The sequence below is a fragment of the Micrasema longulum genome, unplaced genomic scaffold (genome assembly GCF_059751315.1).
Source record: "Micrasema longulum isolate JH-2025_06_02 unplaced genomic scaffold, ASM5975131v1 h1tg003243l, whole genome shotgun sequence".
Taxonomy (NCBI): Eukaryota; Metazoa; Arthropoda; class Insecta; order Trichoptera; family Brachycentridae; genus Micrasema; species Micrasema longulum.
The window spans coordinates 1-17,595 of record NW_028280328.1 but is presented as its reverse complement, the minus strand read 5'-3'; the positions used below and the strand labels follow the sequence as shown (position 1 = coordinate 17,595).

Sequence of the window (17,595 nt, the reverse complement as noted above, 5' to 3'; positions counted from 1 at the left end):
TCCATTGAGCTAAATCAATATCACTAACTCGCATTAATATAACTTATTCTAGGATAGTAAAATTACTTTTCACAATATTCTTTTCTGAAAAGGCTGACGAAAAGGCTCGGGAAGCAACGGTCGAGAAGACAGCCACCGATTTTGCCGATTTCCCGCTCAGCTTTGCCAAAAGGAAAATAAGAAGCAGAACCCTTCAACTCTGGAACGATCGTTATTTAAGTGAACCTACCGGAAGATAACTAAAATGTTTTTCCCTACCATTTTCCATGCTTATGATTTCAGGAGAATGCAGGATGCTGGCTACTGGTCATGGTGGGTTTATGAGCTACCTGCATCGCTTTAAGCTCTCCGAGATCGACAGCTGCCCATGCGACGATGAAACTCCTCAAGATGTCCCTCACCTGTTGATGCATTGCCCCCTTTTCAGCTTTCAAAGACAACAGCTGGAGGCGCGATGCAGAAGCTTGGGTGAAGATAGGTAATAAATAAACTCACCCGAAAGGTAGTATTATACATGGTCAATATAGTGCGGGCAATTAATAAAATAAACCAAAGTAGGGAAGAAAATGCCAAACACTCCTCTAGTGGAACGGAAGGCCTGTAGACTACTGCCAACAGGCCGACTTCTCCTGAAGAGTTTTAAGTGGTTTCCTCTCCACATGTGCAAATGCTGAGAAGTTCCCGATTGGCCCACATTAGTATATCTTATCCCTTCAGATCCCAACAGTTTAGATAAATTTAAAGAAATTTAAATGCAGAAATATCCACTTTTGAAATATAAACATTGTATATTAAAAACAAGGTAAATAATAAAGCAATTCCCGTATAAAAAAATAAAAGAAAAATATTATTTTCTATAGTTTCGGCATAATATGATCCAAGTCCGTCCCACTGAATAAAGTGAACAGAAGTATTATAATAGGTATATCCGCATTGTCTTTGAATCGGTAAGGGCATGTAACCAGGAGAAATAATAACTACATTATTTATTCATTCGTAACCCGGTATCGCAATAACACAGTTCTACTTATTCCCGTGAAAAATAAGGTAAGTACATTTTGTTTTAAAAATGGTCAATGATCATTGACGGCAGTAATGTGTCTTTTGAGGAAACTGTTTATTTTATTGATTAAAAATTCATTATTTTACCACAAACCTAATGAATTCATAGGGGGAAAGATTATTTTATTCGCTTTCACAGTACTTAAAACTAGGAACTACTGTTTTTATTTGTAACTTCATAAATATAATTATTTCTCCGATTCCCGGAAGTGTGATGCTTTTTATAATAAATGTATCAATATTGTCAAACCCTAATATAAAGCTTTATTATTACGGTAAGCACTAATAAATAATACATAGTACAGAGTACCTACTTTACGAAAAAAAAAACATTTTCAAAATCGAATTTTTGTTCCAATTTCCCAAAATTTGTTTCCAATTAATAGATTTTACATGACTTTATTCGTTTTTGGAAACGTTCTTTCATAATCTAGAATATCATTTATATTAATTGTGAAGCGATAAAAATATTACAAAATCTCAGAATGTCTAACTCAGTAGTATCTGGTAAGTTTTCTTTGTGAATTCTATTATAAATATTAGTAAATTAAAACATGAAACTGTTACAAACCCTTACTGATATTTACTGATTGGACATGCTTTTCTTTATACCATCAGTATATCATATGAATTATGTGTTTTGCTGTCATGGTGAAGGGGAAGTTTGGGCATTTCTAAATTATAACAGGGGGCGTTACTCACTGCGAATGTAGAAATTCTAAAAATAATTCATGGATGTTTAATAATTTACCGTGTGGAGAATGTTAGTGAGTAAAGTAAAGGTAGCCAACGATATGTCATGATCCCCGTAAATGCCTAAATGTCGACATTATATTTTCAAACTTCGTTTCTTGATGTCTATAGACAGAAAGACAGTTTCAGAGATATTTAAATGCGAAAAACAATTATATATTGCTCGTATACCGGTATTTTAGCATAGGTTACGCTATCGTATTTAGCAGGCAGGCAGACAAATCATCAGAAATTTCTTAAATTTTAGGTATTATAAAAAAACTAATGAGTTTTTTTTTGTTTTTTATTATGATACATTTAAAAATGCATCACTCCGGTATTTGCAACGATTGACGTGTTCATGGGTCAAATATTGCGTGTATTTTTCACTCTTGTTAAAATCTGTATTCACTCTTTTCATCGGAACAGGCCAAGACGCCCAATTAATTACAGGATGATTTTATTTATTTAATTATCTATTATTATAATATTACATACACAAAATCATAATTTATACAAAGTTGCTTTGACTTTCGAACTGGGATTATTTACTCCGTTCTAAGACAGTAAAAAAATATATGAAAACAGTAATCAATGTATAGAAACAGCTAAAAAATAAGGGACAAAGTGAAAAACAAAGTAAAAAATGGAGTAAAAACATGTCAAATGTAAAAATGACATCACAGAACACCCAGGCTTGACAAAAAACCTTGTTTTTATTATCTCACCGGAAATCGAACCCGGAACACCATAGGGCTCGCCCTCTGATAAAATATACATAGTTACGCACATTAAATTCACTTATTTTAAAAATGCTTTTAACTTTGGTTCAACAATATACAAATTTATTTATTATCTCTTAGTTTATTAAAAAAAAACATTATTTTAATTTATTGTAACTAACAAAAGTGGATATTGGTTTTATTTACCAAATAGCAATTAGAAATAAAAAAAAGCAGCAAAAAAGTATGTTTTTTAGTAATTAAATTAATTACTTAATATTTTGCTTCACAAAAATCACCTGACGATGAATCGATGACATCATCAGACTAGTATGCTTTTCATCAACACCATCTATCTTTCAGCACCCGGTGCCCACACTGCATTGGTAAACCAAATGCTTCGTAGTTGATCTTACGCTTCGGGCTTCAATCCTTTCAAATAAATATTTTACGTCACGTCCGCGCTGCCAGAAATCGAACCCTGGACTCGCGGAATGGGTGAACGCGTCAACCGCTACACAGCGAGGTGGATTTACCTCCACTCGATTTCCTAATTCGAGACTTTTGCCTCGGAGTAGCCATCGAGTCGAAAACACTCGTCCAGGGTTCTGGTTCTATTTCACACACAGAACTGTTTTCTTCTTCCCTTGACAGAGAAAAATAATGTTTTTCATGAAGGTTCAACTGTGAAATTTAAGTATTCGAATTCGCTTTAGTGTGGAAAATGTTATTTGATTTTTGGATTTGATAAAACTTTATTTTAAAATTTCTGTCCTAGCTTTAATTTTCTTTGGTTGTATTTTATTTCAAATGTACCTGTATATATAATGAAGAAATTTATTTATTATTGTTAAATGGACTTAATACGTCCGTACATAAATCAATAATAATAAATAAATAAGGTGAACATATTACAACAGAGATGAAGAACATTTTAGACAATATAATATAGAAGTCTAGGAATCTACAGGGCTTATGACCTATCAATGGCTGGTTTAAGTGTCCACTTTGCACACTGTGTAACATTCACCATTCTGCCCATAAATATTCAAATGAACATCTAAATTACTCCAATTCTTTCATATGTTGATGTTTGTGAAGTTAAAGAGCTGAAACCTTTATTTGTGCGGGTGAGATTCATCTAATTTAATTATTTCACCTACTAGGCAACGCCTGAATTTATTTTTTTTCAATTTCTATACTTCTTCATGGACCAGGTGACTTTACCAACAGTATTTTGAGTTTGTTCAAGTTTGTAAAGTGGCAATGACAGGTCATAAGCCATGTTGATGCCTAGACTTCTATATTATATTGTCTAAAATGTTTTTTATCCCTGTTGTAATATGTTTATATTAACAGCTCCCCGGGGAGTTGAATCCAGTCCTTGTCTACAAAAATTTGGAATAACTCAAAATATTGTAAATAATTAATACTTTACGAAGTTAGTTGTCTTGAAAATCTTATAAGTCAGACGACGTTTCGAGGGCTATGGTTTCATAGTATCCAGTTTTGGCTATTATTACCAACTTTTCAAGTAATTGATATCTCATTTTATAAAATATTATTTTCAAATTTACTTTTTAAGTTATTTTAACCTTATTAACATCACTAGATCAATCTAGTATTTTGTTTATCCTCTTGGCTGAGATTATGAACGGCTATCTTCATCGGTATATACTGAGACGATAAAACTAATATCGATATTTACGAACGAAAGTATGTATATTTGCATGAAAATTCAACGTATCTTCGTCGGTAACCGGTAATCGAACATGTTTAGGAAAATTGTAAACATATTCTATTTTTCATACTGAAAACTTAATTTTACTTTGTAGATAAAATTGAAGATAAATTTTAACTTCCCGTCAGAATACGTGCCCTGGTCTTTATGTTACCCAAGCTGTAATGGTTAATCAATATGACGAATATTGATTAATTCATTATTATTCTTATTGTGAAGTTTTCCAATAGCTACCTGCATAATGCCGATACTCTACAATTTATTTATTGTATTAAGTATATGATACAAAATTGATTTAAGAGTATCTATATATATATATATATTATATATTAATTCGTAATATTATTTTGTGTGTTTTTTGTAATGAGGAAGTCAAATGGTTTTTTTACTTTATTTTTTATTTATGAATAGACGGTCAAACTAAGACAATGAAAAAAAATATGTTTACCTATCATTCAGCGCCATGATTGTTTTTAGTTTTGAAATTACTCCGCCTCTGACGTCACAAGTTCCCGTCTAAGAATTACGCTGATTGGTGAGTCGGCTTCCCGGAAATCTATCAACACTATCATTGGTTTATTCGAGTGAACTTGTGACCTAATTCAATGTAGATAATTATTATTATTTTTTTCACTCATTTTTGAGAAACTACTACATACAATTAAATGCTTTATTTTTTATATCCAGTTTTCTGTAGCACTGAAATTCTTTTTTAGGTAGGTACTATCTATCGCATCGTAGCAAAGTCATCGTTTCTGACCAAATCGAAAAAATTCCCACCCCCCATCAATTATTATCATAACGTTTTACGGAGTTGAAATTTAAATAAAATACCCTGAATTCTTGATTAAATGACTAATTCAAAATACATAACGTGTTAACGGAAAAATCAATTCCATCACAACTTTTTTCTTTATCTATCAAGGTTAGTTTGGCTGGAAATAGCTTTCTCCTTGAACTGTAAAAGCTCTATTTACATTGTACACACCCGCACTAACTTCCAATAAATTATCGTGCTGTTTTGTAAGCAGTGATGGGATTCAAAATTTTCAAGAAGCGGTTCGCCCTCTCCTACCCCAACAAACCCTCAAAAAAATTTTTTTGTATTTTATTCTGCACATAAACAGATTTAAAAGTTAATTAACAATCATGTTACAGAGTTGTACAGAGCAACTGCGTTTTTCAACCACTATGAGCTATGAAAAAGGCGCTAGATTTTCTATCGCATTTTTAAAAAAATCTCAATTTTTTATATCTCATTCTGGACCAGGCAAGTTATGGAAAGGGAAACATTATTTACTTGTACATTTTTTGAAGCGTACATCTTTCACTATATTCTTTTGTCTAAGTGCAATCACTTAACTGAATTTTTCCACATTTTTTTTTCATCTTTCCAGTGTTTTTTTCGCTTCGTGAGGTTCAAACAACTGGTTCGGCGAACTCTGAAAATTCTAGGCACCGGTTCTAGCGAACCGGTGCGAACCGGCTAAATGTAGGTACAGGATATAGCAGTTATAATGATTATATACTAGCAGACAGCAGTTAGCGCTAGCCGACTGTTACATGCTATAAATTTTGGCCCTCCGGGCCTCAATTTTCGGCTCCTCGCGTCTCGGTTAAATACGTAACTAGAAGAATCAGTTACTTAGAAGATTCATCCCTTCGGGTCCCCCTTTTTTCGTTGATCGGGGTAATCTAAATGTAATAAATAATAATCTCTCACTAAAAATAATGCTACAAAAAAAATGATATCTACGTAAGAACATAGAACAATTAAAAATAAAGTAATATAATAAGTCATTAAAAAATATAACAGTCAGCTTGTGGCCGACTGTTATATAATTTTTAAATATTTCAGAAAATATCTAACTAGCGGGTTTCCGATATTTAATATCGTAATTTCGAATAAATACCGGCATTAGAAAAATGGTACACGTGTTTTCTACGGCCGCGAGAGCGTTTGGAATATCACCCCTGGGTTGCTATTCCGAATGCATTTACAGCGCGCTATAACGCGTATTTAGTACGTAAAAACGCGCTATACCGTGCTATAATTGCGTTCGGAATAACAGCCCTGGAAGTGTGTTGTTTTGTTCGTGTGTTGAAATATGTTTTGTTAGTAATAATATATATTTTTTTAAATATTACAGGCGAAAATGAGCTTTGATACCACGATAATAAGATTCAAATTCCAATGCATAAGTATAAGGGACAGATGCAATCAATCAGTTCTAGAGTATTATAGATTAACATTTTACAACAGAGATAAAGAACATTTAAGAGAAGGTAATATAGAAGTCCAGGCATCTACAGGGCTTATGACCTGTCAATGGCTGGTTTAAGTGGCCACTTTACACACTGTGTAACATTCACCATTCTGCCTATATTTGAACATCTATATTCCTTCAATTCTTTCATCTGTTGATGTTTGTGAAGTTAAAGAGCTGAAACCTTTATTTATGCGGGTGAAATTCACAAACATCACAAACATCAACAGATGAAAGAGTTGAAGGAATATAGATGTTCAAATATAGGCAGAATGGTGAATGTTACACAGTGTGTAAAGTGGCCAGTTAAACCAGCCATTGACAGGTCATAAGCCCTGTAGATGCCTGGACTTCTATATTACCTTCTCTTAAATGTTCTTCATCTCTGTTGTAAAATGTTAATATAAACAGCTCCCCAAGGGAGTCGAATCCAGTCCTTGTCTACAAAAATTTGGACAAACTCAAAATATTGTTGATAAATTACCTGGTCCATGAAGAAGTATAGAAATTGAAAAAATAATATTTTCAGGCGTTGCCTAGTATGTAGGTGAAATAATTGAATCAGATGAATCTCACCCGCATAAATAAAGGTTTCAGCTCTTTAACTTCACAAACATCAACAGATGAAAGAATTGAAGGAATATAGATGTTCAAATATAGGCAGAATGGTGAATGTTACACAGTGTGTAAAGTGGCCACTTAAACCAGCCATTGACAGGTCATAAGCCCTGTAGATGCCTGGACTTCTATATTACCTTCTCTTAAATGTTTTTCATCTCTGTTGTAAAATGTTAATATAAACAGCTCCCCAAGGGAGTCGAATCCAGTCCTTGTCTACAAAAATTTGGACAAACTCAAAATATTGTTATTATAGATTATATTATTATGCAGGAAATTTTCACGGAAGACTCTCGACTACCCATAATGTAATACGCTGTTATGGTGTAATCTTCTCTTGACTTTTATATTTTTGATGATGGGTACTAGGTACTAATTTTTGTGTCGCAATATACCTAATTCGTCGGTTGTTGAGTTGGTACAAAATATCGAATTCCCGATGGTGCCAAAAGGCGCAGCCGTTCCTCTTCGCAGCACCAGTAGATATCAGCATAATAATATATTATAGCTATATTATTTTCCTCGGCTCGCTTTACTGTGCCCAAGTAATCAATGGAATATAACTCACCTTCTGCCACTCCTAAAATCCTACAGGACGGAGCTATAATTTTTAATGACGTGAGTAGCAACTATCAACCATATTACACGAAATGCTTTAGTAAAGTTTAGTATGTAGGTACAAATAACGGCATCATAAAATTAGCTTTTCTATTTTGTTATGTAAATACTACAGCGTTGTATTCATTTCTTTAGAATTTTTTCGGTGATTCAATTAGAATTTTGAAACATAACAGTAACACAGCTGTTCCAATCTTATTTACCTACATTCATCATTTCCATATCCGCATCTAGTGGTGCATTGGGCACTGCATCGGTACAATAAGGAACTTCAGCCCCACGAGAAATTGGATACAAAAATGTTTTCTTGCGCGCGGTAAAAATTAAAGTATTAAATTGTACCGCAAAGTTTCTTGAAAATGTACGAAAAAAATAATAAAAAATATTTTCATAAAAACACACTACTTTGAACGACGTCACTGGTTCATATGAACCAACCAGTGATATGAGAGCTGTGAAGGATATCCGGTTTACTTACCGTTAACGAACCAATCGGAAGAACTCAATCACACGCGGAGTTATTTCAGAAATACAAAACTTTAAAAAAACATAGCGCTGATAATACGATATGATATATATATATATTTTTTAAATTGGCTTAGTTTAATAGTCTATTAAAAAATATAAAAAGACACAACGTTCTCATCCCAGCGTATCTTAGGCCGAGTTGTTTGTCGTTAGTATTAGTTAAAAATCGAAAGTAATCGTAACATTTTTAAAAACATAATCTTTTTTGTTAGAAAAAAAAACTTATTCAAAACTTTAATTATTGCTTTTGATTTTTAGCTATTGCTAATGATCAAACAAACCGGTCTAAACATTTTTCTTACATTTAAGGTAAGGGGTTCAGTCTTAAGCATTAGGACCAAATTTAAGTGTAGACCGTACAAACACCTTAAAATTCAATATTTTCGACAGTCGAACCCAAGACCTCAAGCATGTTAGGCGAACGCACCTACCATTAAAATATGAGGCGGACATACGACATACCTTCACTCGATTCCCCTTTTCAGGATTTTTACCTAAAAATAGCCATCGAGTCGAAAACACTCGCCATTTCACACTCAGGGACACCGAATAAGTTTACTTTACATAAATAGTTCATTTTTGTTTTTGGAATGTCATAAATAATATTCGACTATAAACGGGTTGTTATATCAGTACTGTTGTTTTTTTTTCTTTTATTCGCTAGGGCCTTCTACCAAAACCTGATAACATCGCCAAAAACAAGTTACATGGATTCGATTGACAAATTATAATAAACATAATAAATACGCAAAGAGAAAGGAATAACAATATGAACACAAACAATAGACGACAAAAAATTGTGAACGCGAATAACAGCAGCTCAATCACAAATAACTAGCGACGTGCTTAAAAACATGCTAAACATTTGAGCGATCACAATGGAGAATAATAAACATGCTTAAGTTATCGCCGTCATAGTCAACGAGTGTGTAATCTCTAAGTCGACGCTCGTTTCGGTTTGTTTTCCTCGTAAATAAATACAGTTCACTAGCGAAAAATCGGCGTTTACTATAAAAAATAATACAATTTATTATATTAGCAAATTAGCAAGGAGCATCCAATACAAAAAAGTGAAAATTGAATTACTATTTTATTCTAAAATAATGGCATAAAATTTATTTAGTTTGTAGTTTATTTTTATTTTAGCACCTAATTTGAATTGCTGTGTTGGTAGTAGGCACAAATTTTACCTATGTATGAATGTACCTAGTACCAAATGACTGCTTCCTTATCGAAAACTTCACTGCACGCTCCTGGCAGGTAGTAGGTAGGTACTAAGTACTTATATTCACAGACTACGATGAGAGTTAAATTAATGATAGGTAAGTACTCGGGCTTTGTATCGCAAAAACCCATGTACTGTGTAACACTTCATGCCTCGATGCCCAAAATCCCCTTAATCTGTCAAATCAAGTCATCGAAAGAGTCGAGAGTTTCAAATACCTGGGGAGTATATGTAACGGAAAATGGCAGCTTTCAAAAAGAACTGGGAGTGCGGCTAGGAGTAGCAGGCGCCACATTCAACAGTATGAAGACTGTCTGGAGATCGGATATTAACTCAATGAAAACAGAATGCCGCCTATATAACGACTGCATAACACCTATACTTCTCCATGGATGCGAATCGTGGCACCTCACCAGGGCCCAAACCAGCAAAATATTGAGTTTTGAGAATAGGTGTCTCAGAAGAATCTCGGGTGTGCGTAGGTTTGACTTTGTGCGGAATGAAGTAAAAAGAGAACGGACGCAGCAAACTCCGGTGGCAACTGTCATCAAGCGGAGGCGATACGGTGGGCTCGGCCATGTACTGCGGATGCCTCCTGAGAGCCTTAACCACGCTTGCCTACTTTACAAGGCATAAGGTTCTCGACGTCCTGGACGTCCACTGCTGACTGTTCGTGGGCAGTTCATGTCAGAACTACGGGACGCGAACCTGACTCGGGAGGACGCACGGGAGCTGGTAGCCGACAGAGATGTCTGGGGAATCTTCGCGGACACCATATGCTCCATATAGGGAGCGGACATGTAATGATGATAATTTATTTTCTATAATTGGTTCTAATAAATTAACACATTATCATTCCAATACACAAAGTTAAGGTAGGTAAAAGTCTAATGTTTTTCGATTGGTGAGGTACGTGTGCGGTATGCGGCCAAGGGCAAGAAATTGATTCCCTCGTATGTTTCTGAATATGGGTCAAGGAAAAATATACATTACTAGCTCGGAGTAATAATTATCTAGAGAAGCCCGTAAGCTCTATTGCATAGAACAAGAGCGTTCCAAATTTTTGGTTTGGTTTTAGATCGATTTTTAGTATCAACAAATGTGTAATGGACGGTTTCGATTAGCGCTCGCAATTCTCTACCCGAGTACCTCCAGCCCGTTGTATTGATGTAATCTGTAGCTAATGTTTTCTCCGTATATGCGACTCTATTAGGTTATTACTCCGAGATTACGAGCTTTTACCCGCGACTTCGCTTACGTGGGCCGCGATTATAAAGGCTATCTTCGTCGGTTCATATCGAGACGGTATATTTAACTTCTGTATTATCTCTACATATCTACCTCGGCACGTTCTACTAATTTGTCATTTCGACATCGTATGATCGAATCCAACCAATGAATGGCCCCGAAAATTGAGTCCGTGTTCCTTACATAATTCAAATACTTCTCATTTATATTTTACATAGGCTTCGATTAAGCGATTATAAATTCCAGTATATCCCAATTCAAACAAAAAAGCTCGCATTAACTTGATTTTTATATTACTTTTGACAACTACTAAGACGGTATGCTTAACGATCATCTTTATTTATTTACCGAGTGATTGTAATCGGCGGTAATGTAATAATAACAAGCCGTCTCCTTCAACGTATCGATACGTACACTGTGATGTATTGTACTGGGAGTGTGAGAATCCACGATAAGTAATTTCATAAATTCTCCGATTCGAGTAAAATTTAAAAAATCTAAGTTGACTATCAATCCGCCCACGCCTCCCTCTCAAGATGCAACCACCAGCCAACATAATCAGCAAGATTCCATAAAATTAAAAGTGTATATCCCTTCACGGGATCTCTCACAGATTCAATCAGGAGAACAGAGCAAAAGTTGAAATTTCTAAAGCTCGAATAGTGTTCACAGAGTTTATTTTTATACAATTCATATACCTAAAATACAATTTAGCCTGCCTCTTTAAACTTATAATAACGCAATATCTGTATTTATCAACCGTTACATTGTCTGAATAAATTATCAAGATTTATGAGATAAATGAATGATACTTTACAAGAAAAAATTGATGAGACTAGAATTTGCAGCCTTTTAAATTTGAAAATGGCAGCCTGATTCAAACATATTTTTACCAACAAAAGCAATGTTACGCTGCCATTTTTTGACCATGGTTTCATTCTCATTATCAAACTAAAATATTTACATCATTTTTGATAGACCAATCATCAAATTTTTCTTTCAATGCTCAATATTCTGGAATGTCCTCCACGAAGTACTAATTTCGATAGATTGATTAATTACATAACAGCCCCACTATCAATACATACTTTCCACGCGTGTGTGTACTGGCGTAATAATTTCCTCGAGAATTTGTCGGCGTAAACGACGCCAACGGCCGTCAATTTGGGAAACGGTTTCCCGCGCACCGCGAAAAGTCGATGGAAGAAAGGTCTCCTACCCTTACTGCTCACCACTCACTACGCTACCCTGGCACCTAGTGTTCTAGATTTCTTCGGTGGGTCGACAACCCGGACACTACGCCGACTTTTTATGTCTAGTTTCGTACTACGTAGTCGCTCCGGTCGTCTTTTTGACTTAAAGCTTACATTTCTGTACGAAATATTGTTTCTAATACGACAGCATACCATTGACATTGTTTCAAATGTGCTTTTAGTTGAGGAAGCGGCGTTTTTTTAGATCTTTTTTAAACATTAACGAATTCGTTAAAATATTGCGTTTATCACAGTAAACAAATGTTATTTTTTCGCATAAATTGAAATAATGCAGCGACCTAAACGAAAAATCGATTCTCACAGTGAGTATTGCTTTTGAAAAGCCTGTCTGTTTTTATTCTTTCGAAACAAGTATAACGAATATCTTTCATTTATGTTTACAAAATTAATGCTGGTAAGTAAGTAACTACCTGTATTATACTAAAGTGCTACGAAAGACCTCGCGAATCAGTAATGGTTTATTTCTTCGTTCTTATTATCAAAGCACACAATTCCTCCTTCTTTTCTAACTCATCTTCACGAGTGTCCATGCGGCTCGACTGTGGAATCATCTCCCATCCTCTATCAACCTCTGTGTGAATCACGGCTGAAGAATCATTTCCTCTCTCTTCCTTATTCTCTCCGCTTTTACTCGCTTTTTATTCCCTTCTTCCCATTGCAGACTAGTATCGACACAGTAAAAAATAAATATCGCTAGTTCTATTTTTGCACCTGTTTATTTTCTCACATATGTTTTGAAGCAAAAATTATACAAATAACAGCTTTTGTTTTATTACAATATTTGAGTTTGTCCAAATGTTTGTAGACAAAAGACTGGAATTGGAAAATTGTTTTCAGGCGTTGCCTAGTATGTGAAACAATTCAGTCAGATGAATCTCTTTACAACCATAAAGGTTTCAGCTCTTTAATTCATTTAAATCGACAAATTGAAGAATTTAAGAAATATGGATGTTTAAACTTAGGCATAATGGTGAATGTTACACAGTGTGTGAAGTGGCCACTTAAACCAGCCAATGACATGTCATAAGTCCTGTAAATGCCTACACTTCCATATTCATACTAGAAAACATACAATTTGAAAATATTAGTGGATAAAATTTCGCATCGCAATTATAGACTCCACAAAATGTAAAGAATTACATTTGCTGTTATTTTTTAAAATATTTTTTTAATTTCTTATAGTATACAATATAATGAAAAATAAGTTGTACGTGTGTACTTATACACTAAGATTTATTCCTAAGAGATTTGTCTCAAAAGTTGGAAGAGTATTATGAAAAAACACAATTTTATTATTTCAGCAATATATATTGTATTTCAGAAACACGCGCGCCATAGGTGTGTGGTATGTAGTATCACTTAAAAATAAATTCAGTTTAAATATGTGCATATTATATGAATATGTTTCTGGGTCCAGGAATGTGGAACAGGCCTGCCTCAGCTACGTCACGCCAGGAGGCGGAGCTCATGAGCCGCTCGTCCCGCGCCCTCGCACAGACGGAGGACCCGCTGGAGAGGCTGCGCCTGCTGTGCCTCGCCAGGGGGGCGGCCGGCATCATGGGGCTCGGCAGGTACGGTTCACTGTCTATTCTAGCCCCGGCCGCGTCACGCCGGGAGGCGGAGCTCGTGAGTCGCTCGACCTCGACCCGCGCCCTCGCGCAGACGAAGGACCCGAGAGGCTGCGCCTGCTGTGCCTGGCCAAGGGGCGACCGACATCACGGGGCTAGCCATGTACGGTTTACTATGGCAAGATCGCAAAAATGAGGGTTTTTTTTATTGTAAAAACAAAACAAATCAACACATTATTTTAAGCTGTCAATAAACATTATATCATAGTTTATAATATGCTAGCTTCTTATCACACCAGCGCAACGCTGCTATTCCGAACGCTCTCGCGCTCGTAGAAAACATTTTTATCTGCCGTATTTTGTGTGTTAACACGCGAGATAAAAGCTTTTTCTACAGCCGCGAGAGTGTTTGGAATAGCGGCCCTGGGGCCTTATGCTGGGCGGCTTATGTTAATTGACGGACAGTATTCTTGAAATACGTGCAGGTTTTTGCATATACGGTAAGCTTTTTCTCCCTGGGCCCCGATTACAATTGGTTGGTTGGAAGAAATTGCCATTTGGCAATCAGCCCGCCAATGTACAAATAACATTATGTACAAAAAGTTAAATAAATAAATAAATACAATGGGAAGTTAACAGAGTTATCTTCGGCTGTCTATAAAAAAAAGGTATATTTGTGTACGAAAATGAGTATATTTTCATGAACATTTAAATTATCTTCGTCGGTTACTTAAAATTGAACATGTTTGAAAAAATATTATGCATATTCTGCTTTTCATACAGAAAACTTAATTTTATTTTGTAGATAAAATTTAAGGTAAATGTTAAATTCCCACTGTAATCGGGGCCCAGCTAGTCGATTTGCGAATTTCCCAGGCGTAAAACAAAATATCACAACGTTTCCAAAAAGTTACAGTTTGCGTAAACGATTTTTAAAATTCATTTACGTGTGAGCAATGAGTAGGTACATTTACAACGCTCAAAATTAAAGACCAGCTGAAACCGTGTAACAGCTTTTTAATGTCAGCTCATGTTCAAATTATTATATTATTTTGATTTATTCACGTGTTTATTAAAATGATTTGATTTTTAGAGTATTCCGAAGAATGGACGATGACGGGAGCCAGCAGTTAGAAAAATCAGAATTCAACAAAGGATTAAAAGATACGGGGTTGAATATAACAGACAGTGTATGTACTTCCTAATTTTAATGATCTAATAAGAAAAAATAATTTTAATAAATAATGTATATCATAGATTGTTTTACTTTGTTAAATTTGACCGACGAGCGCTTCGCCGAAAACATTATCAGTGTTTTTATCAAAATCACTAACTATTGAGAATTATTTTTAAAAAAGCATTTATACAAAATTATTACAGTTCATATTTTTTTAATGAACATCAAATAATCATATATTTTACTTAGACCGTAAATTTAGGCTGAATATTTTTTAATAAAAAAATAACTACTGCACAAAAATAACTTACTATTTTTTTATTAAAAAAAAAAAAAATACTTGCGTTCTTATGATTTACCCAAATATTTGATTTAGAGGGCCATTTTCAACGAGTTGTAAGTAACTCACTATTAGAAAATGGAATCAAGTTGGGGTAAAGTGGAATTCGAACCACGGAACTTTGGTCCGTGAGTCGAGACACTAGCCACGGGACCACAACCTGATCTAATTTATAATTGTATTTGTCGAAAAACTAAAATTTGTTTTTGAATAATCAATTGCCCTATGTTTTTAGGAAATTAATATTTTGTTCGATCAGTTTGATTCTGATAAAAGTGGATCTGTCAACATTGATGAGTTTCTCAAACATATTCGCGTAAGTCAGAATTATTTTTATTATTATGTGATTAATATGGATACTTTATATTTACATATTCTAAATGTTACATTTAGAGGACCTAAGTATTTATTTATCAATTATATTTACAAAACATATATATTTTGTTTTTATATATTTAGTTACAAAACGCTGTGTCTCGCCAAAGAAGAGGCAAGCTCTTGTGATTGGAGATGGACTTATTTATTTGTTTTACACATACAGGGGGACTTACAACGCTGTTATTTATTTATTTTGTTTTAATTAGTTATTTTTCAATTTAAAATTATCATTATTTTTATTGTTTTTACGATTATTATTATTATTTATTTATATTTGAACAATAATAATTCACTATCATCACTCACATGGACACATCTACAAAACAAGATGTATCTACGCTACGCAATAAAACCTATATGATTTCGATAATACTTATTTTTTATTTAACAAACGAATTCAAATTTCTTCCAGCCACATATGTCCGACTCCAGAAAGGCGATTGTGTCTCAGGCTTTTAAGAAATTGGATAAGACCGGGGATGGCGTCATCACGCTGGATGACCTGCGTACTGTATATAACGTCAAAACAAATCCACGGTTGGTATTTTTTTTATTGACATTAAATAATATGATCGTGTCTAATTAATATTATTTTGCATATGCATATGCATAATGTTGCTTACATTGACAGATTAATACACGTATACATGCCCTGAGCCCTCAAAAATGATGACACTCAACTCATGCTCAAACGCTCATTCGTGCCTAACGTGTATTTAGTCGTTTTTCAACCCCCATCTAGACGTGACGTTTAGAATCGAAACCAAAATGCCTGCTTATGTCATAAAAGCGTGTAAAAACCTTTCGGATGAACATTGTAAAATGTATTGAATAACTTTCCATTGGTAAATATTTGTTTATGGGTGATTAACAAAGCTTAATTCATTATTTTTTGTTAATGTCAAACTACGCCTAGCGGCGCATTTGCGAAGCTGTTCTTAGTTACAGCGATGCACTGATAGGAATGCGTTTTTAAAATATAATAAACGTGAGTTAATATTATTTTTGCATTCCCGAAAACCCAGTGTAAATATATAAATGGGTCGAAATTATAAGGAATTTAAGGAAATAATCTGATTGGCATCCACCAAAAACGAATGTTAATGATTAACGTTGAAATACATACGAGAGTGATAAATATTTTGGAAGAGCGTTTTAAACTCTCAGGGACAAAAACCATTTTCAAGAGAGGAATTAATGACAGAATTTTCCTTAGTTGGAGAGATTTGAGGGGGAAACTCCTTGATGATTTTCCGAATGTTTGAGTTTACTGTTTACCATATTGATGGGCCATATATATATTTTTTTTAATTATTTTTTGTATTTCTGATCCTATATTTGTGGTCATGTACTCATGTGTCTGTGTCAACTAATTGCTCGTCCCATCTCAACACAGGACTTTTAGGACTTTTGGGACTTAGGTCTCAAATAATGTGCAATAAACTAATGTATGTAAATAAATAAATAAATACCAAAAATGAGGTTCCTTCTACTTTTGGTAGCATATGCATGGTCGTTGAATGCAGCCCTGGTATAAACAAACAAAATTTCTATGGGTACGTTTTCGTGTTACTACTTTTAAAAACTGCTACTTTTATAGGGTGCGTCTATGCATTAATTTGTCGATGGTTTTGCTTATGTATTTACTACCAGGGAATCCAAAAAACCCGTTGACCTGTTTTTAAAAGGATATTTTTTGTGTTTCCTTTACCAATATTGAACTACAGTTATTAATATAACTACTTTATTAATATTACTAGATCATAATATGAATAAGATAAGACAAATAAGATCAATATTTTGAAGTATCCATATCTTATATAATATTTATGAAGTATTCACATGCACCTGACTGTACATCTTATTTAAGGTACATGAGTGGAGAGGAGAGTGAGGATCTTATTATGAATAAATTTCTCGAGAATTTCGAACAAGATGACAGCCGAGATGGAGTGGTAAGATAGCAATCACAATATTTCATATTCTCTTAGTTAACCTCGACAATAACTCAATGGTGCAGAAAATGTTATTGTGTCCATTGAATGTCAATCATACAAAATGCGCCTGGAAATATTGTACCATACCACCAGCACTACA

The 17,595-nt window shown here is 34.4% G+C and overlaps 1 protein-coding gene across 1 annotated transcript; it reads left to right on the top strand.

Annotated features, from left to right (window-relative positions):
• Window positions 1–1,436: 1,436 nt before the first annotated feature.
• Window positions 1,437–17,453, top strand: LOC148270937 (calcyphosin-like protein; the record flags this gene model as incomplete). Its single annotated transcript, XM_088242020.1, has 6 exons — window positions 1,437–1,569; window positions 13,453–13,606; window positions 14,697–14,793; window positions 15,356–15,436; window positions 15,911–16,035; window positions 17,369–17,453. Coding segments are annotated over exons 1-6 (564 nt in total), but the record flags the coding sequence as incomplete, so codon positions are not given.
• Window positions 17,454–17,595: the final 142 nt, after the last annotated feature.